This window comes from Bufo bufo, chromosome 7 (genome assembly GCF_905171765.1).
Source record: "Bufo bufo chromosome 7, aBufBuf1.1, whole genome shotgun sequence".
Taxonomy (NCBI): Eukaryota; Metazoa; Chordata; class Amphibia; order Anura; family Bufonidae; genus Bufo; species Bufo bufo.
In genome coordinates, this window is record NC_053395.1 from 145,446,428 (window position 1) to 145,469,954 (window position 23,527).

A 23,527-nucleotide genomic window follows, 5' to 3' on the forward strand; every position below is an offset into this window, starting at 1 on the left:
TTTTTCAGGGGAAGAAAAAACAAACAAGTAAGTAAGTATGCATTGAGCCTTGGTCATACAGGAACATATTGCCCAGTACTATTTTTCAGAAGCAGTAACAACCTGATATTGCCTAAAGACTATAAGCTATTTTATGCATAAGCCCCTGTGTGTGTTCGTTATCTCCTAAGCCATGTCCGGACTAAAATCACTAAATTGGAAGAAGTGACATATGCAGAGACTGTATCTGCCCTCACTAACGCCATCTGGTTGGGCGGAGCTCAATAGCAACTAGCGCACATCACTTACAAGCAATATTGCAAGATTTCGCCATGTGCTGGTACAAGAACAGTACGGCGTAATGTCTAATGGCACACAGACTGGCTCACATGTGAATGGTTTCTAAAAAATATTGCACGGAACCAGTTTTGCACCAGATTACAAGTGGCACCACTGGTCCTACAGATGACTCTACCTGGATACGTTTATTACACAGAAATACCTCATTCCCATTGTGCCACCACATAGTAAAGCAGGGATTTTCATTCCCATGTATAAAATATTCCTTTAGTTATCCTTTTTTTTTTATATATAAAAAAACACCCTTATTTCATTAAAAGTTTGTGCTTTTTAGTTAGAAAACCACATCTTACCTAAAGATCCATACTTTCAGTAGAACGCCTGTCAAGGTCCATTATTAGGCAGTTGAACCAGTTTCGTTGGAACTTGTTTGGAAATGATAGCTAACCTAAAGGGTTATTCCTATTTGGACATTTATGGCATATCCAAGGGCTGTGCCACAAACGTCCAAGATGGGACCTGAATCTGTCTTGAGAATGGGGCCCCACCTCACCGACACTGTGAATGGACAGGTGGCCACGTATGCATGGCTCTCTCTATTCACTTCTATGGGAGTTCACATCACCATTATCTTTCCCTTCTTCTGATCCATCAGAAGAACAGAAAAATAAAGAAAAAACTGATCCCGAACATCAGCTATGCACATTTGGCATCCATTTGAGCCATTTCCTTCAGAGAAATGGTGATGTGAACTCAGCCTTCTTGACATTTTTCAGAACTCCCATAGAAATAAATGCAGAGGGCTTCACATGCATAGCTACCTCTCCATTTGCTGTGGCCATGATATGGGGCCCCATTCTCAAGACAGGTGCAGGTCCCCACCTCGGAGACTGATGGAATATCCTGTGGAGATAGGAATACCCATTTAAGCTGGCCATACACAAATGTATATCTGCCGAACATCTAATGTATAGGAGGGCCTTCTGACTTTTCCCCAACAACAGATGATAGAGGACATGTGGCTAGGGCTGTTAAGAGTTCAACATGCCTGAACCTTTTGTTCTCAGAGAGATGAGCCGCAGAGGTGTCTGGCACCAGAATTCTCCCTATTCAGAACACTTGCACACATGCTTGGTCCAGTCAAGGATGCAGGTGCATGGAGGAAGTAGAGAATCTTATGTGTATGGCCAGCCTTACCTAAATTATCTGAAGCTTTCAGATGTGTTAAAATGGACTACTAGTTGGACTCTTATGACTAGTATATAACTCAACGAAGTGAGATTACTTAAAAACTAAAGTGCTCAAAAATTAAGTATCCAGGCCTATACGATCTTTTGGAGGGAAAATATCCTGGACAAGTAAAACCAAGCCCTACATTTTAGGGACATTTTGAAATCAGACTCTTCTGGTCACGGTTTATTCCCTTATAAAGCTCGCAGATCTAAATAAACTGGCACAAAGGTCATTCCATATATATATATATTTAAAGCTGGCTGGAATATCCAATATTATATACATTTCCCCTTATTGATCATTAACACTTTATGTAACGTGCCAAGCTTTAATTCCTCCTACACTATATATAGTGGTGTTAGTCTTCTACACATATGTATGGTGCTCAGTCCTTCATACAGCTCTGCATTATAGCCAAAAACATTTTAATGGCGGCAGATAAAGCTAGCTATCTGAGGGTACTTCACACATTTCAAGTTCAAAATTGACTTAAAAATAATTTTTAGCTTGGTTTCATAAGAAGCCAACAGCAACCGGTCAACATGCACTTCTCCATTTCTTATACTTTCCAAACACATTCTAAATCCTTCAACTCAACCTCTCATTTAACCATTACTCTTCTCTCCTACACAACATGCTCAGACCTTCAACAATTTGTACAGAAAACTTGCTAACATTCCTTCTTCACACAGTTAGTTGCAATCCCCTGTTTAGTCTTCTTTTAAGCTACCCATTTTTGGAGACGATGTGTAAACAGGAGCAAGTCCACCAATAATGGCAGGAAGACTCTGGTTCCTCCTTAATCCGCCCATGAGACTACTGCTTGTTGCAACAAACATGGCAGACTCTTGTTGTTTAAGCCCATTGTTTAATGCTGGCCTTAGCGTTTGGTCCCCTGTACTTGGTTGACTGACTACTCTTGCGATCCCTAAACGTTTCAACCTCTCCACCAAGCTCATCTTCATCTGCCCCAAATCGTTTTGGCTCCGCGCAGACTTTAAGCCGTACATTTCTTGAAGAAAGCTCTCGGCTGGTCTTGAAACTGCCAAGAAGTTTTCCGAGGGATTTGCTCGTGGTTCAAAAGTCTGAGGGGATGCACACGGAGAACGGGAAGGAGAATTGGGTGGGGTGGAGGGAAGGAGCAGATTCTGTGGACGTGAAGGTTTCTCTTGAACACAGGTACTGTTGACTTTTGCAGATATCCCTTGTTCTTTCAGCAACTTGGCTAAAGTGCTGCTATTATTTATGGAGGGATCAGACGCTTTCCCGAAATATTCTCCAAGGCTCAAACGACAGGAAACGGAACTCACAGACGTGCTGGTTGAACAAGAGTTTCCACTTCCAAAGGACGATGTAGTGTACTTAGAACTGATAAAAAAAATATAACAAAAATACAAGAAATACTTGAGCAAAACTGAACAGAACTGTATTGCAATCACACACACAGAATAAAAAAATAAGGAATACAAGGGTGTCATAAGGTTTTTTCCTTTTGTTAGTGCATAGATGCTAGAGATTACCTCCCGCAGCAGCAGATCCAGACAAACCATGTATTACATGTACTGCCCCTATATTTAAATGGATACCATTAAATATTCATTTCTCCTGTAGTGCCACACAATGTTTAACCTACTGAAATGACTCCACTGTGGGTGGCCACACAATCCACAAGATACCAGCCTGACAATGTGTCCTCTAGAGAAAGCCGAGCAGGCCCGACAGGAGACGGAGAAGCATAGGGCCAGATTTATCATTAGCTCAAGTCAAAATAATGGAGTAAAAAAGTTGCAAATTTTTGCGCAATCGCTAAAACTGACTTTTATTGGCTCTGCGCTATGCTCGCCAGTTTTCTGAAAGTGAGCGTGTTTTCTTATGTAAATGAATCTCTAGACAGATTTGCGATTGTGACAATTTAAAAAGTCGCAAAAAATTGTGCAATTTCACTCCATTGAGGACCGTGCTTATCTTATGCGACTTTTTAATAGAACATGCGACTTTTCCGTAAAGACGTGCGACTTTTGTAAAGCCGCTTACTGACGGATAAACTGCTACTGTCAAACCACATTTACCACAGTATTAAAGGACCATTAATAAATCTGACGTAGCCAAAAGTGACTTTGGACATATGTAAAAGTGGAGTAAGATGGAAGTGTAATGATAGATCTGGCCCATAGTGTTTTACTATACCACTGCACCCTAGTTCGAGCAGTAATTGGGGGCTACACCATAATGTGTCAGCTGTATCTGCACATCTCTGAATGTTTTCATCGCAAGCACAGAAGAGGATGTGTCCAGGGCAGGGGTCACGTGGGTTAACCATGTGACAGCCATCATCATGAACGCCTCGGATGCAGCCAACGCCCACTGTTTAAAGACCAGATACACCTGCAGCGGTGGCACACTGAACCGGTAAGACACGAGGGGGTTTGGGGGTTTCTAGGCTAGTGCCTAAAAGGTAAGGGTGCTATAGAAATTATTTCAGAAAAAGGCCAGCCCCTTTAATGCCTCACCTCGGGGTAACCTGAGTGATGTCAGAGGGATGCAGGATCCTGCAAGTGGTAAAGGTAAAGGTTGAATTTGTGCTGCCAAGGCACTTTCCAGGGTTTGAGGCTGCAAGACAGAGAAAGGTGATGTTATTTGCACAGTACAAACTAAATGCCTTCACAAAGTTAGTTAGTTTATAACATATCTACGAGCCCCTATAGAAAGTGTGCACAAACCACAAGCTTTATTCTAGCGTTATTCAGAGGAATATATGCAGATGGCAAAAGCCACACAAAATAAGATGCAAAACTACTAGAAGTAAAAACCATAAAACCACTAACCAGAGGTTGTGGCTGGTGCCAGGCTTATGGGTGGCAGGAATATACTTGGGGAGGATTTTGGCACATCACCATCAACTCTTTCATGAACTTTAAAAGTTATGCCACCGTCGTCGTCGTCGTCCTCATCAACTTCTTTTTCATCCTCTTCCAGATCACACAAGCGATATTCAGCATCTTCAGGCAGCGGTTTAAAACCTTTGGTTAGTACACCAGGACGGGGGTCCAAAATGGTACCCAGGTTGGGCTGTGCCAGCTGTTGCCAGTGATGAAGAGTCTGGGAACCTAATGAATGCATTATAAACAAATTAAAACCAGATCTCAGCACACCAAGGAATTCTTATTAAAATATTTGGCTCCAGGATGTTACAGTGCATAAAACTACAAAAAAAACAAAAAAATTAACAAGACCTACATGAATTGTACAGTCACAGCGCTCCCATATATGTATACTGACTAGAATGAAAATTAGAAATCCATTTTTGTTCACAGAATTCCAATAGTTTAATATTTACAACCACATTTCACAAGTCAGAGCAAATTGATAACTGCACATTCAAGATTTACCATGTATACTGACTTTATGTTTAGCACAGGAAAGCAAAGCTGAGATTTTACCATTGTGAATAGATGTATAAAACATAATACATACATGATGCATCATATTAAAGGGGTTGTCCGAGTTATGGAAAAAAAAAAGATATAGCACTGTAAATCTGATGGTCAGCGATATATACCTAAGCTAAGCAAGTTTTAGGCAAAAAAAATATCTATTTCCTCATTTCCCTGGTTATCTTCTGCCCTGAGTGACATGTCTGCCTGTTGGGAGACAGCAGCATGTTGTATATGTAGGACTACAAGTCCCAGCTGTATAATGACACTGCTAAGGGAGTGAATACAAGAGCTGCCCTGAGTGACATGTCTGCCTGCTGGGAGACTTAGCATCATGGTGTATGTATAGAACTACAAGTCCTAGCTGTACAATGACACTGCTAATACACACAGGATCTTCCCCCTACCTGCAATGCTCTGCTTTCAGCTCCTATGCCCAACATTTGTCTCCTCACTGCCTGCAGTTACTCAGTAAAGCCTTCAGCCCTGAGTCTGTGCAGCTGAAGGGGTTATGAATCCTGGGAGAGAGCAATAAGCAGCAGCCAGCAGTGCAGGGGGGCGTGGCCAGCACAGTGACGTCTGGTGTACAGGTCTCTCAGGCTTGTGCACGAACATTATCAGAGCAGGGAGAGAAGCTGACATCACAGGTCATGTGACCCTCGGTGAAATCTGAGAAATCAGCCACTGGAGATAAGGTGAGTTAATTAGAAAGCTGTTACATTTGCCTAGTTAGAAACATAGAAAGAATAAAAAAAATAACTCGGACAACCCCTTTAGGCCTCTTTCAGACGGGCGTTGCGGGAAAATGTGCGGGTGCGTTGCGGGAAAATGTGCGGGTGCGTTGCGGGAACACGCGCGATTTTTCAGCGCGAGTGCAAAACATTGTAATGCGTTTTGCACTCATGTGAGAAAAATCGCGCATGTTTGGTACCCAAACCCGAACTTCTTCACAGAAGTTCGGGCTTGGGATCGGGGTTCTGTAGATTGTATTATTTTCCCTTATAACATGGTTATAAGGGAAAATAATAGCATTCTGAATACAGAATGCATAGTAAAATAGCGCTGGAGGGGTTAAAAAAAAAAATATATATATTTTTTTAACTCACCTTAATCCACTTGATCTCGCTGCCGGCTTCTCGTCTGTCTCCTTCTTTGCTGAACAGGACCTGTGGTCAGCATTCATTGCAGGAACAGGACCTGTGGTGACGTCACTCCAGTCATCACATGATCCATCACCATGGTAAAAGATCATGTGATGACCGGAGTGACGTCACCACAGGTCCTGTTCAGCAAAGAAGGAGACAGAAGAGATGCCGGCAGCGCGAGCAAGTGGATTAAGGCGAGTTAAAAAAAATTGTATTTTTTTTTTACCTCTCCAGCGCTATTTTACTATGCATTCTGTATCAGAATGCTATTATTTTCCCTTATAACCATGTTATAAGGGAAAATAATAATGATCGGGTCCCCATCCCGATCGTCTCCTAGCAACCGTGCGTGAAAATCGCACCGCATCCGCACTTGCTTGCGGATGCTTGCGATTTTCACGCAACCCCATTCACTTCTATGGGGCCTGCGTTGCGTGAAAAATGCGGAATATAGAGCATGCTGCGATTTTCACGCAACGCACAAGTGATGCGTGAAAATCACCGCTCATGTGAACAGCCCCATAGAAATTAATGGGTCGAGATTTAGTGCGGGTGCAATGCGTTCAACTCACGCATCGCATCCGCGCGGAATACTCACCCGTGTGAAAGGGGCCTTAATCTCCCCTCCAGACACTACTTCATGACTGCCTGTAATTATTATTTTTTAATCAGATAATTTTTATTGATTAAAAGATTTTCTTTTTTTATAAAACAGTGCTCCAGACTAAAAAAAATCCTGAACAATTTAGGAGCCAAATCGAAACTGATCGGCGTAGGGTTGTTTGAATACCAAAATTTTGATTCGCTTTCGTCACCATAAAAAAGTATTGCGATACTCAATACCACGCAAAAAAAAAAAAAGCCACGTGCATTTCGCATTTTATGAAACGTTCGGCCCATAATAGAACAGTCCTATCCTATTTTTTGGGGTGACAAGGTGACAAAAAAAAAGGCAAATCGCATGGTTTTTATTTATTTATGTCTGTTACGGCGCTCACCGCATAGGAGATATTTTTTAATAATTTAATAGTTTGGACTTTTCGGACGCAGCGCTATGTAATATGTTTATTTATTGTTTATATATAAAATTGGGAAAGGGGGGATTTGAACTTTATATTTTAAGGTACTTTCACACTAGCATTTTTCATTTCGGGCATAGAGTTCCGTCACAGGGGCTCTATACCGAAAAAGAACTGATCAGTTTCATCCCCATACATTCTGAATGGAGAGTAATCCGTTCAGGATGCATCAGGATGTCTTCAGTTCAGTCATTTTGACTGATCAGGCAAAAGATAAAACCGTAGCATGCTACGGTTTTATCTCCGGCGAAAAAAACTGAAGACTTTGCCTGAATGCCGCATCCGGCATTTTTCCCCATAGGAATGTATTAGTGCCAGATCCGGCATTCAAAATACCGGAATGACGGATCCGTCCTTCAGGTCTGCGCATGTGTAAAAAGATACAAGACGGATCCGTCTGTCCGCATGACAAGCAGAGAGACGGATCCGTCCTTGCAATGCATTTGTGAGACGGATCCGCATCCGGATGCGTCTCAAATGCTTTCAGTCATATCCAGATCGGCGGATCCAGCAGGCAGTTCAGACGACGGAACTGCTTGCCGGATGACACTGCCGCAAGTGTGAAAGTAGCCTTAGTGTTTGTGTTTTTTTTTTACTTACTATTAGCCCCCTTAGGGGCTGGAACCCTTGTCCTATTCACCCTTAGGACCCTTTCACATGGGCGAGTTTTCCACACGGGTGCAATGCGTGAGGTGAACGCATTGCACCCGCACTGAATCCGGACCTATTCACTTCTATGGGGCTGTGCACATGAGCGATGATTTTCACGCCTCACTTGTACGTTGCGTGAAAATCGCAGCATGCTCTATGTTGTGCGTTTTTCACGCAACGCAGGCCCCATAGAAGTTGATGGGGCTGCGTGAAAATTGCAAGCATCCGCAAGCAAGTGAGGATGTGGTGCGATTTTCACGCATGGTTGCTAGGATGAAAGTCTATTCACTGTATTATTTTCCCTTATAACATGGTTATAAGGGAAAATAATAGCATTCTTTAATACAGAATGCATAGTAGAAGGTCAACTCACCTCCTCCAATTGATCGCGTAGCTGCCGGTCTCCTGTTCTTTCTTCAGGACCTGTCAAATGACCTGTGGTGACATCACTGTGTTCATCACATGGTACATCACATGATCCATCACCATGGTAATGGACCATGTGATGAGCTTAGTGACGTCACCACAGGTCCTGAAGAAAGAACAGAACAGGAGACCGGCAGCTGCGCGATCAATTGGAGGAGGTGAGTTAATTATTATTTTTTAACCCTCATTGGCACTGCGCCACCAATGTTTATTATACTGGGGTGTTGGGGGGCACCACTGAACCAATGAAGATAACTGACCTGTTAATACAAATACAGGAGGCGGGTGCCGGAATCAAATAGCCGGCACCCGACCTCTATGACAGGGAGCTGCGATCAGCCGCAGTTAACCCCTCAGGTGCCGCTCCCTGTCATAGAGGTCGGGTGCCGGATATTTGATTCAGGCACTCGCCTCCTGTATTTGTATTAACAGGTCAGTTATCTTCATTGGTGGCGCAGTAGCCACAGCCCCCCCCTCCTCCCGTCTCTCTTCTTATTGGCGGCGGCAGCACAAAGGGGAGGGAGAGACTCCTCCTCCTCTGCGCTGCTGAGAAGAACATCAGCAGCGGGGCAGAGAACTATTAGCTCCTGTGCCCCGCCGCTGTATTCAGAGCTGCGGCAGCGGGTCTAGTCGCAAATGGCGACAAGACTAAAAAGTCTTGTCGCCATTTGTAAATTCTAAGTCGCATTGGCGACCATTTTGGTCGCCATCTGGAGCCCTGTAAAACATGTACAAAACAAGAGCACTTCAGATCACAAGATCAAGTCATGTGGATTCAAATAAGACATTGTGTAGACAATTCAATCATAATTAGTTAAAGAATAAACCGGGAGTGCAATCCCCAACAATAAATCCCTCTCCCCTGAGACGGAAAACATAACAATCTTTAGCCAATATAACCGCTACATAAATAGCAGCAGGCTAGAAGAGCATACATTTCTTTGTCAGTTAATGAGAAAACACGGGCGGTGGCGCCCCTTAGGGGCAGCATTCCATCAACAGCCTCCACTCATTTAACACATTGAGCAATGTGATCCCATAATGCGTACCATGCCTCTATCAAGAGCCAGCCAAGGACTACTTACCCTGGATCTGTGTGGAAAGGCAGTTTAGTTTGAGATATACCCCCCTTTCCGATCGAATCACTACATTCAGCCTAGCAATAAACTCTGCTATAACTGGGGGAAGCGACTGAATCCACTTCGCTGCCAGTGTTTTACGTGCCTGGTATAGTATTCTATTAATACCTATAATAATAGGCGGCTGTAAGCTGTCCGCATCCAAAATACCAAGCAGACACGCACTGTGGGCCAGATTTATCATTACTCTGCAGCTCACTCCACCTTCACATATGGCTAAAGTCAGTTTTATGATCGGCCCTTTAAGACTGTAATAAATGTGGTTTGACGGTAGCAGTTTATCCGTCAGTAAGCAGCTTTACAAAAGTCGCACGTCCTTACGAAAAAGTCACATGTTCTATTAAAAAGTCTCATAAGATTAGCATGGTCCTCACTGGAGTGAAATTGCGCATTTTTTTGCGACTTTTTAAATAGTCCCAATAGTATATCTGTCTAGAGATTAATTTACATAAGAAAACACGCCCACTTTCAGAAAACTGGAGAGCATAGCGCAGAGCAGAAAAAAGTCGCAAATTTTTGCGCAGTTTTAGCGATTGCGCAAAAATCTGCGACTTTTTCACTCCATTATTCTGACTTGAGCTAATGATAAATCTGGCCCTGTATGTTTTATTTGTATACCTTCAGGTTATCACAGCTCCACAACATGTGAAATAAGTCAGCCCCTGCCTCCCCACACTTCGGACAGCAGGAATCAGTTCTATATCCAATTTTATAGAGAGATACTGGGGTTTTATATACTCTATATAGTATAATCAGCTGCGATAGCCTAGCTGCTTCACTAAGGGATACATCGAGCACTTCTTCCCACTGGGTGTCCGCAATTGTTCCCACATCCTTTTCCCATTTTGCTTTAATCTGAATTGGGAATTTTTTCAAGTAGTCCTCATGCAATGAAAAATCGACTTTTGAGATGGCTCCTTATACAGACCCTGTTGCCACCACAGCATCAAGCGTCTGATTAGTCGTGGACTGTAGCGAGGAAAGCCTGGATTGTGCGTCCAATGCGTCCCTCAGCTGCAAGTATTTATAGAAGTGCGTGGAGGGGGGGGGGGAAAACTCCGAACACAGCTGCTGGAACTGCTTTAGAAGTCCCTGGGAGTATAACTGGCCAATATTCCAAATTCCATTCCTTCCCCATTCCGAGAACCCCGTTAATTGGGACAATTCAGGTAACAGAGGATTATTCCACTGTTAACGGTGAAATGGGACGATAAGAATCTACCCGTGTAGGATCCTTGCCTAGTTTAGGAAGCACTACCTCATCGAACTGGGTAAAGTACCTGCCCGATATGAGTCCATAAAAACATTAAGTAGGTGCGGGAGAAGAAACTCCTGGTGCTTCTTATAAAATTCCACCGGCAAGCCACCCCCCCCCCCCCCCCCCAAATATCTCAATGCCAGCTCAAGTTCCTCCATCCAACAGCTCTCTATGCTCCACAGTTAAAATGGGCAAGGAAATATCCATCAAATACTTCTCTCTATCAGTTGGGCTGACTGTCAGTCTAGAGTAGACCGATAGATGTCCTTAAAGTGAGCATGGAATACCCCCAAAATATCCTTACCCCCGGTAATTAAGTCCCCATGTACATCCTTAATAGAAGTTACACAGGAGGGGCCAGATTGTGCTTTAATAAATGACCAGCACTCTCACCTTCCATAAAATACCTCTGGGTCCTAAAAAAAACGTTTTTTTCTATTAGATGTCCCATTAACAGCCCTTGCGCCTCCCTCCAATTAGCTGCATTTTCCTGCGTTGGGTTTGGTATATATCTGGATTCAGTGGTCAGTACTCTATTGGATAGCTCTACAGAGAGAGCCCTAATACTCTTAATATAGACACCTCTTATATATGGCCTTCATTGTATCCCATATAGCGGCAGTCCCAATATTAGAAGTGAAAAATTCCACCAGTGCATTAGAGATGGTACCACCAGTATCCTCGAGCTGAAGCCAGAATGGATTCAAACGCCACATAGGTCTTCAATTTTGCCCCAGGTTTCCTAAGACTGCATGTAAATTACTTAAAATCTAGGTCCCATATATACTTGGGTTTTGGCATCTTTTAGGTAGGACAAAATTTAAAAACGATCTAAAAGATTGAGCTACTTACCTTCAAGGGGCTTAACAATCTGTAATTTCTCCGGTAGCAGACTGCGCAAGGAACTAGAAGTAGCAGAAAAGTCGGTGCAATCTGAGAAGTGGGTTGCCAGAGACCTGACGCTCCCTGTCGGAGTGCTGCAGCCACTGAGATCTCGCTCGTCCTCCAGACGTTTTAGTTTTCGCTCACACTCTTCCCTGAAGAACTGCTTCTCACTTAGGTAGTTTTGGCGCCGGAGGTGCAGCCTGTGTAGTGCAGTTTCTAAACTATCATCTAGGATTTCAGACCTTATGTGTTCCCTGAAACAGAGAATATACAACGGTTATGTCAATTCTTTGCGAACAGAAGATGATAAATGATGAAAGCTCCCAGTATAAGTGGTCCCAAAACATCCCCAACTGGGGTGAGAATATACAGGTAACTGGTATTAAAGGGATCATGTTAGGCTCTAGTCACATCTGCCTCAACAACTCTATTCCTAACAAATCAGTAATGGGTCAAAACGGAAGCATAACAGATCTTACTGAGTATGAGGCTGGGTTCACATCACGTTTTTCCCATCCGTTTAACGTATACAAAAACCGTATCTGTTAAGCCTCATTCACACGTCAATGTTTCACGGACGTGTGCTGTACGTGTTCTCCACGGACAGTACACGTCCCCATTCATTTTAATGTGTGTATTCACACATCAGTGTTCTAGCACAGTCCATGGGTCCGTGTTTTTAGCACGGACGCATGCTCTATTTTGTCCGTCAAGCCCATTGAAAACCACGGGTGCCATCAGTGTTTCACGAATCATTAAGAAGAGATGCTTTGAAAATTATTTTTCATCTGTTCGGTGTCAGTGAGACAAGGATGCAACACGGACAGCAAAAAACGGACACACGGACCCAACTTGAATACATCACTGACTACCTGCTCACGGATTTGAACACTGACATGGACGTGTGAATGAGGCTTTAAACAGATGCTTCAGACTGATGCCATATAGTGGAGAGTATCTGGCATCACAAAAATCCTACTTAAATCAAGACATGTGAAATGGGGCAATTCTTTATGGTTTTCTTTGAAAATGACAGAATATCCAAGGGAAAAACAGTAATGAGAACCGGCCTTAAAGAGGACCGGTCACCTCAAAATGCAGCACAATCTGCAGGCAGCAGGCTAGAGAGCAGGAGAAGCTGAGCTGATTGGTCTGTAGCTTTGTGGGAAAAGATTCAGTAACATTTTTTCTAACGTAAGACCACCTATGTGAACAGCACTCTGTACACATCAGTGATTGATAGTATTCTCTGTGTAAGTGTGTATACAGAGACAGGGATGGACTGGGACAATAAAGTGGCCCTGGACTTCAGCCAGACCGGCCCACTTTATTTTTCCCAAACACACTCAAAAAAGGGGTTATGTCTCTTCAGCAAGTGGCATTTATCTTGTAGAGAAAGTTAATACAAGGCACTTACTAATGTATTGTGATTGTCCATATTGCTTCCTTTGCTGGCGGGAGTCATTTTTCCATCACATTATGCACTGCTCGTTTCCATGGTTTTGACCACCCTGTAATCCAGCAGCGGTGGTCATGCTTGCACACTATAGGAGTAGCCGGGATTGTGGGAGTGCACATAGTTTGGTGCTTTTTTCGACCACCAATGCTGGATTACAGGGAGGTCGTAACCATGATGACGAGCCATGTATAATGTGCTGGGAGACATTTTGTCTCTATGGCACTATCTGCCCTAATAGTGATACAGTGCCCACATAGAGCACGATAGTGCCCTCCTATTCACAGAAAAATAGCGCATTTGTACCCATATAGTACCTACCTAGGTGCATAGAAAGTGCCATACTTTGGCTCTATGTCGGCACTGTATGACTGTGGCCAAAGTACTGTAGGTTTTCACTTTAGGTAGGTACTGTATGGCACCATAAGCAAGAAATACACCATTTATCTGTGCATAACATGGCGCTATCTGAGCACTGTATGACCGTGGGAAGACCTGGGCATACTATGCTCAGATAAGTTGTGTATTTAGTGTCTACAGTGCCCACAAAGTGCCATATCATACCTACCTAGAGCTAAAACGTGGGCAGAAAGTGCCATACTTTGCCTATAATTATACTCTGTCTACACAAGTATGGCGCTTTCCGAGTATGGGTTCTATATGGCACTATGTGGGCACGACAGGCACTAAATGCGCCATTTATCTGTGGATAGTATGGCACTATCTGCCCACAATCATACAGTGCCCACATAGAACCAAATATCGCCGTACCGTACCCACACTATTATATGGCAGTGCCCAGAGCGCCATATGTTGACTATGTGGGCAGATAGTGCCATACTATGCCCAGATAAATAGTGCCCTTAGTGACTGCAGTGCCACACTGTACCCACCTAGAGCCAATCTGTGCACAGAAAGTGCCATACTTTGTCCACAGTGACAAAGTGCCCTTTCTGTGCACAGTCTGGCACTGGCTCCAGGTAGGTATTCTACTACACGTGGGGGCACAGCGCTCATCTCTTTAGTAAAGAGTCTTTACTACCTTACATATTCAGCTCCCGCCTCCAGCCTCCAGTAACAAGTGCGGGCGGCAGCGCTCACTCACTGACGTCACGCGCCTGCGCCGCCTAGTGGGAGGAGCAGGCGTGTGACGTCAGTGAGTGAGCGCCGCCCCCACACTGCCTGCTGTTACTGGAGCTTTACCCCCCTGATGCCTGGCGGCCCTGGCCGGCCCATAATTCGATCGGCCCACCGGGATTCTCCCGGTACTCCCGATGGCCAGTCCATCGCTGTACAGAGATAGCTGGCAGTCACTGATAGCACCTCCCCAAGTGATGCACAGCATAGATAAAATTCATCCAATTAGTTTGACTTCTTTATGTACGTACGTCTGCGTTATTTCTGGTCAGAAAGGATTTCAAAATATAATGCCCATACTGGGTTTTTTCAGAGAATTGTCATGCATAGTTGTAAATGAATGTTGGGGGAATACGGAGGACTATAAAACCGGTTTGGTTTGTAGTGTACAAGTTCTACTTGAAGGTTCGGTGATGACATCTGAGCAGTTCCGTCAGAGCAGGGTATTTATTTTTTAACTCCTTTATAGAAAAAAATAAATAACAATAACAAATTTATATATATATATATATATATATATATATATATATATATATATATATATATATATATATATATATATATATACATACATACATACATACATACACACATTTTAGAATTTTTGACAGTATTATACCACTGAAGATTAAATACAAAATATTCTCCTTCTGTAGCAGCACTGAGAGCTAAAACTTCTATATAGATGGGGATCACAATGTTTAGTTTACTGCTGCTGTGAGGGAAAGGGTATCTGTTAGTAAATCAGTATAAGGCCGCTTTCACACAAGTGAGATGTACACTCTGGACTTGGCGCGTGAGAATACGACAGCTCCCGTCCTGACCTCCTAGCACTGCCGGGGTCACATAGCATTATAGCAATTTATGATGCTATGTAACCCTTACAGTTCTGGAATGTATTGGATAACAGAGACATAATGCTGTCACTGTTATCTAATACATTCCAGGCCTCTAAGGGTTACATAGCATCATAAATCAATATAAGGGTCTAGTCACACATCCGTATGTGTTTTGCGGAACCACAACACACGGACACCGGCAATGTGAGTTCCGCATTTTGCGGACCGCACATCGCCGGCACTATAATAGAATATGCCTAATCTTGTCCGCAATTGCGGACAAGAATAGGACATGTTCTATATTTTTTCGGGAACGGAAATGCGGACCCAGAAGTGCGGGTCCGCATTTCCGGATCTGGGCAGCACAAAATGCGGAACAGAATTGCAGATGTGTGAATGGACACTAATGCTATGCAACCCCGGCACTAATGTCACTACAAATGAGGATGTTAAAGGAAATATTTCAATAAGAAAATGAGCTATTGTTTAAGGGCTGTATTACACTAGACGATAATCCCTCACGAACGCTTGCATGGATGCTCGTTGGTGTGATACTGTTTCCTCGTTCCTCAGGCTATTCTGATTTTTAAGCATGCTTAAAAAAAAATCTGCACTTGCCAATGGCAGATCGTGCTGTCTAATAGTGATCTGCCATCGGCAAACCACTATACATCATGGGGACGAGCAATGGCATAACGACTGCTACTCCCCCATGCTGCGGAGGAGATGGCTGCATGTAATAGCAGCGGTCTCCTCCACTAGCTACCAAGCAATTGTCGGGGGGGAACACTTCCCTCCTGACAATTGCTTGCGTAATGCAGGCTTAAATCACGTTTTTATTTTCATCATATTTTTTTGATGATGTTATTTTTAATTTTCCATTCTCTAACTTGGTTTCCGACTCTCTGGTCGGAGTCTGAGTCAAGTGAGGGTGTTTGCGGGGCTAGAAGTCCAAACAAAAAAAAACTGAATGGGAAGTAAAATATATGGAATGACTTAAAAAAATTATAACCAGAAAACCATTGACCTGTTTTTGTTTTTTGTTTTTAAACAATTATATACACATGTAGTATGTTAGAAAAAAATTTGATGGCAGTGTCCCTTTAAGGAGACAACACAACTGCCTGCTCCCCCCAAAAAATCCTTCCTTCCTTCCCCACCTCTGTTTGTAAATACATTTAGTTCGATCATGTGACCCTTGAAAAGACTTGCTGGATCTCCATTCCTATCAGAGCCTCGATGTCGGCCTAATTGGGATGAATAGAAAAAATGACTTCCTGTGTCGGGGATGAGCGATCTTGTGTTTTCAAGTTCAGCGTATCTAAGAATTCCGTTATGGATTCCGCTACCACGGACTATAACTTATGGTCCGTGGTAGCGGAATCCATAAAGGAATTCTTAGATATCCCGAACCTGAACCTTGTACGCCGAATCTGAAAACACAAGTTTGCTCACCACTAATCCTGTATCACAGCAGATGCTGTAGGATCCTGTACTTTTCTTTGGGATCACATAATCAATCTGCCAAAAGTAACGAAGGCTAGAAATGCATCAAGAAATAAATCCAGATATAAGAATGCCTGTTTAAGAGAGAAATGTTACACTATAAACCATAAGACTGTACACAGTTCCGAGCAGCCTCTGGGGCACTGAACAGCACTGTATGCAGATTCATATTGGTTAATAAGTGACAGAACAAGTAGGGCAAAAGTCTAAAGGCTGCATAAAATGACCACAACAATACTGGGACCTAGCGCCTGTACTCCAGATATAGCCAAACTCTGCAGGCAGGGATACACTGGGCTCCTTTGGAGAAGTACAGATATGCATCGTGAACACCACATAGAGAATTCAGATTAAATGCAAACTATACTTCATAAAAAGATCATAGGCTTCGCTAGTAGGTAATTCTAGTCTTCTTGCACAGGTTTGGTACTAATGGACCTTCAAAACCTTGTCTGATATGATATAGAATAGGGTCCCATTCAAAGAGGCAACCTTGTCGCGGTGAGTGGGCCTAGGCTTTTTGATCAAATTGTATACTAATGCCTGATGTACGCATGCAGCATAGGGGTAGGTATACGATAAATTACGCTGAGAAGCGATGTTCATTGTGCTGAGAAGCAGTTCGATAAACGCACAGTATTGAGGATGTGCGATCCAGTGCTGTTTCTTGTATTTCACATTCTGATGTAAATGTTCTGGAGCCAGGTATTCATTAGAATGGCCACAGGCAATATTACAGAACTGTATAGAAAGTGAATGGGCACTCTGATAGAATGAAATAAAATAAAATCAATGACAAGTTTATTTGTATCACACAATATTATATCACTATTAACTATAAAAATCCTGACATAAGTAAGAAACAAAAAAAAATGACATATACATATATAATAGAATGGGAATAAAATGTAATCAATATAAGAATATAAGTAATGGGTTTCCTCTCATCGGATCCGGATGGGAAGCTAACAATTAATAACACATTGTAAAAATGATACTATTAAATCGACACAATTGTATTCTATGAATGCCATATAAACTGTTGTTATCAGTGTAGAGAAATCTCGAACAGATGTTGAATTATGTTGACAGTACTTGACAGTACTATTTGCTGTGGGTGTATCTCCAGGGCTATTTTAGTGCCAGTTAGAGAACAGATTTGGTGATACCTTGTATAACGATTGCAAGATCACCTTAGATCCACTTTTAAGGAACTTTGGACTTTTTGATTGCATATGTACGAATATTAACCATATATTGTCTCAACACATCAGAGGTCTTTTCAATAGATTCCCATCAAGAGCATATATAACAATTGTGTCGATTTAATAGTATCATTTTTACAAGGTGTTATTAATTGTTCGCTTCCCATCCGGATCCGATGAGAGGAAACCCATTACTTATATTCTTATATTGATTACATTTTATTCCCATTCTATTATATATGTAGATGTCGATTTTTTGTTTCTTACTTATGTCAGGATTTTTATAGTTTTTTATAGTTAATACTAATAGTGATATAATATTGTGTGATACAAATAAACTTGTCATTGATTTTATTTCATTCTATATGTGACTCCATCTACCAGAGTGCCCATTCACTTTCTATACATTTGTTTAATTTGGTGAGTAGGGTGTCGCACTAGATTGGAGCACCTATACATCACCACCATAGGGGTGAGCCGTCCTATACCTTTGTTTCAAATATTACAGAACTGACCCTATATACCTGCACAGGAGAGTGTGATTTCCTCTACTTAGGATGGACGTAGCTCTTCATCATCAGTTTATGTACAAAAATGAGAATAATAATCCTTAGTAAATCAAACCAGATCTCTCTATGAAATCTCCTGTTTTAGCTGGCTGTAGAATACCTGCGATTACTGCATACTTACTTCAAATCTTTTTCCTTGAAATCTTCTTCGGTTGAGCAGGTATTAGTTTTCTTCTCTTCATTGTTTGCCTCTGATTCAAAAGGTAGAGCGGTCATCACTAACCCAGAACGGTTTGACCCAGGTATTGCCAAAGATGTAGAAGAAGATCGACTGCGCAGTTCATTTGCTACTTTGACAGTATCAAACACACGCTTTGGATGCTTTCTGAAAGCAGAAAAAAAAAAAAGTCCATTGACCGCCAATATAATAACATATGTAATACACAACAAACATATCAATCCTAATCTAATCTATCTATATGCATGTACCTAAATCAATTTATCTATATTCATCAAAAAACTCCATGGCACCCAGGAGACGTGTTCAATAGTAGTGTCCTTCATTTACCCATGCATATCTATTCACCTATCCAAAAATGAAATGTTTCGATGCTCATGTCAGAGGGGCTGAGTGGGGGAAGAAGGGGATATGTCCGGGTTCAGCTCTAAGTTTATTTTATTCACTTTAATAGCACTGACACATTCAGCAGCACTTTACAGACGGTATCGTGGCTTCCTGCTCCAATGGGGCTCACAATCTAAGTTCCCTTATCAGTATGTGTCTTTCGAGTGAGGGAGGAAACCACACAAACATAAGGAGAACATACAAGATCCATACAGATGTTGTCCTTCGTTAGATTCGAGTCTAGGACCAGAGGGCCACCATGCTGCTGTTCATAAGAAAGTTGATTAATGTTTGATTGCTGGGGGCCAATCACTCCCACAGAGGTGGAATGGAACAGCATGCTTGCCCACCACTCCGTTCAAGGCCTTCAGCGATCAAACATTTGTCACCTATCTTGGGCAAAGGGGATAAACGCATTTCATGGAAAAATCCTTTAGGACAAGGATCAAAGCAGAAGTACACAAGGACAGCACTATAGCTGGTTCTTTGCACCGCAAGATTAAGGAGATATACTAGTAAAGGAAAATCTTACTTTCGTTCTCCAAAGCTTGAGTCTTCTTCCAGGCTCAACTGTCTCCTCATGGTTCCCTCAATCTCAGCTGCTAAGGAATCCTATATGGGGACAGACATCACATTTCTATGGCAGTTCATCAATGTATTGGCTCCATGTTCGGTAGTTAACATTACTTACCACAGGGAACACACTGCATGACTGAGGCCGCCTAAGAAGGGCTGAGGGGCTGGCTTTACAGCGCATCATTTTCAGTTCATCCTGAGCTTCCTGCAGCATCCCTTGACATTCTGCATCGCGATCCTGTAAATCGTGAAGCTGAAAACCCAATTATAATTAGTGGACGAAACAATAAAATAGAGCACAAAAACAGTTAACCCCTTCAATTACTCAGTGGGAGGTTCAATAGCCGCTCCCTTGAGGTTTCATATCCACGGTACAGTACATCCCAGAAGGAATTTGGGAGCCTTGAGAATAGATCCTGGTTACAGGTGTTCTCTAGTGGCTGGTTATTGGGAGGTTATTTCCTGGGGGCGACGGCCTTGCACGTGGGGCTTACTTTTGCACATATGAAAAAATTAAATCCCAAAAAGTGCTTAAAAAAAATAAATAAAAAATACCAGAAGTATTTTATCCAATCAACACACTGAAAATTGTAATTGAACTTTTTCATAATGTGGACTCCACAATATGGTCTAAGCTTAATGATTAACGTAAGGGCTTATTCACACGACCGCAATACACTGGCGCCAGCATGTGACTTGAATTGGTCCACTATCTGCAAAATATGGCAAAAGATAGGACATGTCCTATTTTTTGCGGAGCGGAGGCATGGATCGAAAGCGCTTCTGTGGGCTTTTGGGTCCCTGCGTCCACACTGCAAAAGATAGGACATTTGTGTATACCCAGAGCACAGAAGAGACGCTCTTACCTCAGCAGTCAGCTGCCTCTGAGCCTCTTTAGATGCCTGCAAATGAATTCTCAGCTCCTCTTTCTCTATTGCGCTCTGTTAATTCGAAAATAATAGGATATTTTCTAATGAAGTCCAATTCTTGCCTGGTGGTCTATACAGATCAATCTCAATAGATTAAAATAGCATAATTTAAAGAGCATCTGTCAGCAGATTTGTACCTATGAAACCTGTTACATGTGCGCTTGGCAGCTGAAGGCATCTGTGTTGGTCCCATGTTTATATGTGCCCCGTTTTATTGTATGCAAATGAGCCTTTAGGAGCAACGGGGGCGTTGCCGTTACACCTAGAGGCTCTGCTCTCTCAGCAGCTGTCGAACCCTCTCCACTTTGATTGATCAATGAAAGTGCAGAGGGCACAGCTGTTGCAGAGAGAGCAGAGCCTCTAGGTGCAAAGGAAACGCCCCTGTTGCTCCTAAAGGCTCATTTGCATACAATAAAACATCTCAGCAATACGGGCACATATAAACATGGGACCAACACAGATGCTGTCAGCTGCCAAGCGCACATGCAACAGGAACAAATCTGCTGACAGATGCCCTTTAAATAAGTATTTATTCAAATTAAAACATTTTGGTGGTTTTAAAAGAAGTTCTGAAATCCTGCAGTTTTCACGATGACCACTAAGTCTCACAATAGGCTAACTCATATCTGCTCTGAAAAGATCACTTCTCAGCAGTCATCACATTATCATAAGATAGATTACAATGAAGGGTAACAGCTCGATGATAAAACTGGAGGCAGAAACATAGCCTCACAGAAAGTGATAGTCACAGCTCCCCTCCTTTCCCTCTCCCTGCACAGGTCACATAGAATGATCACAACCATCTTGCATAGAAATCCCATAGTCATCTCCAGACTACACTTTCTATGTGTATGTGACTTATAAAGAAAAGCTCTGAAACACTATTAAGAGAAGAACAGCAGCTCGGGCAAGATGGCCCCTTCCATAATCATGGGCAGAAATAAAAAAATTAAAAATCTACAATCAGAAAACAAAACACATCATCAGTATCTGATCGGTGAGGTCTGACACCCAGGACACTCGCCGATCAGTTGTTTGTGAATGGGACTGAGCCGCAATACCACGCACAGCCGCTATACAATGTATGTCGCGGTGCTTCATAAGCTGTGAGGAGGCAGCTGATCGGCGAGGGTCCCAGGAGTCGGACCTCTGCCGATCAGATACTGATGACCTATCCTGATAGGTCATCAGCATAAAAAAGTTGGAAAACCCTTTTAATGATGTCCTGCTTCAACCTGCATAAAAAGATCTTGAGATGAAGACAGGCCAGCTAAGATACATACCTCCCTCATCTTGTGCTGCAGATCAACCATCTGAGACAACACAGTGGATATCTCCTCCTGGTATTGGACAATCTCATCAGACTTACGTGACAACTCATCAGTAAGTCGACCGATTTGGGCATTGGATTCCCCTGGAAAGAAATTTTTTAAAAACTTCAATACAGTGATTCGACAAAACCATCATTAATAATTTTCGATAGGGATAATGTTTTACAGCATGTAAAGTGGTTGAAAACGTACAAAACCCCCATTCTGTGGTCATAGATTATAGTAAGAAGACAAAAAATCGTAAACAGACAAAAACATAATGGTTAAAAAAAACATTGACTAAAAACAGAATCAAGAATTTAAAGGATCACTAGAGACATATCAAAAGTTTAGAACGGTGGAGGTCCGAGTTCTGAGACCCCCCACGATCTCTAGAATGAGGAGACAGGAGAGCACATATTGAGCCCTCTCTCCTTGCGACAGAGGACTGAATTGAGACTGACCCATAGGCATCTAGGGAACCTGTCTATTGCAGTGTGGAGAGAGTGCGTTTTGTGGCAGAACCCCTTTAAGAACATATTCCCTTTATATTTAATGTACTGGTAAAAAAAACAAAAAAAAAAATCAAAATAAATTAAAATCAAAACCAACCAGTGTCAGCACATAGTCAGCTATAGCCATATTGGTGGTAGGTGAGGCCAATGTAAAAATACAGTGGAATACCCCTTTAAGACAACAGATCAGACCTCCCCAATCCTCATGAGGCACAACCATTTCATACCTATAGAGCACTATAACTGTATATAGAGCCCCAGAAAGAGATATGGTGCACTAACTATATATACAGCCCTAAGGTGATATATGGAACAGTATTATTACATATACAACCCTGCAGTAGTACATAGCACCCTATTGTGGGGTCATTCATCCAGAGTCAGAGCTGCTTGGAGACCAGGGGGACCGAGGGGTGCGCTCTGAGAACACAGAAACTTCTGTCCAGACCAGGGGTGCGCAAACAAGGGTGTCCCCCTTACTCTCTAAACTGCTAGAAACCAATGCATGCAAATTGAGGGGGGGGGGGGGGGGGGGGGGAGGTGGGGTCTACAAAGTCAGGATCAATGGATAAACGCAAACCTATTAACAGTATGACGAGTGCTATTTTATCATGTTACCAGGCAGAGATTGAGGCGCGTGCATAGACTGTGCAGTATTATAATTGTATATTAGTTATGTAATGTCTGCACGGATAAGGCGCAGAACGAGTGATACCGCACAAATGGTCCAGCAATCCTGAAAATCTTATTCCGCGGTATTAAAAATATTGTTAGCAGATCCCCAAATACAACTGATGCGTTTTGAGCATCAGGGGCTCTTATTCATACCTGATGCCACACAGAGTACTGGCTTATGGGTCTACAGAGACACACAGGCCCAGAATACTGAGCTACTAAATCGTTTTTGGTGGTGGGCGGCCATGTGACGTTACAACCTGACCAGCCACCCAGGATTTCTCCAGGTAGTGGGCAATGGTCAGGCCAACCCTGGCTGACACCGCACCTTATGCAGGTAACAGATTACTAAAAAGGTGCTGCTGCAAAGATCATGTTCACAAGGGTTGTGTCGATAACATTTTAATTCGATACATTATCGGGGGCATTTATCAAACTGGTGTAAAGTAGAACTGGCTTAGTTGCCAATAGCAACCAATCAGATCCATTTTCCAAAAGGAAATGTAGAATCTGATTGGTTGCTATGGGCAACTAAGCCACTTCTTCTTTAGGGTACTTTCACACTAGTGTATTTCTTTTCCGGCATAGAGTCCCGTCCTGGGGGCTCTATACCGGAAAAGAACTGATCAGTTTTATCCCCATGCATTCTGAATGGAGAGCAATCCGTTCAGGATGCATCAGGATGTCTTCAGTTCAGTCTTTTTGACTTTTCAGGA

At 42.6% G+C, this 23,527-nt stretch overlaps 1 protein-coding gene across 3 annotated transcripts in view; it reads right to left on the minus strand.

The window, feature by feature from the left end:
* Positions 1 to 20: 20 nt before the first annotated feature.
* Positions 21 to 23,527, minus strand: part of TRAK2 (trafficking kinesin protein 2) — a 79,478-nt gene continuing 55,971 nt past the window's right edge. For all 3 annotated transcript variants that reach the window (XM_040441890.1, XM_040441889.1, XM_040441891.1), the window contains 9 exons: positions 21,595 to 21,725; positions 20,249 to 20,323; positions 19,498 to 19,635; positions 19,339 to 19,418; positions 18,363 to 18,566; positions 11,497 to 11,783; positions 4,338 to 4,619; positions 4,023 to 4,122; positions 21 to 2,880 (listed from right to left, as the gene is read on the minus strand). In XM_040441890.1, the coding sequence (XP_040297824.1) occupies positions 2,223 to 2,880; positions 4,023 to 4,122; positions 4,338 to 4,619; positions 11,497 to 11,783; positions 18,363 to 18,566; positions 19,339 to 19,418; positions 19,498 to 19,635; positions 20,249 to 20,323; positions 21,595 to 21,725 (1,955 nt within the window). In that variant the 3' untranslated portion in view covers positions 21 to 2,222. The remainder of the gene's footprint in view (positions 2,881 to 4,022; positions 4,123 to 4,337; positions 4,620 to 11,496; positions 11,784 to 18,362; positions 18,567 to 19,338; positions 19,419 to 19,497; positions 19,636 to 20,248; positions 20,324 to 21,594; positions 21,726 to 23,527) is intronic.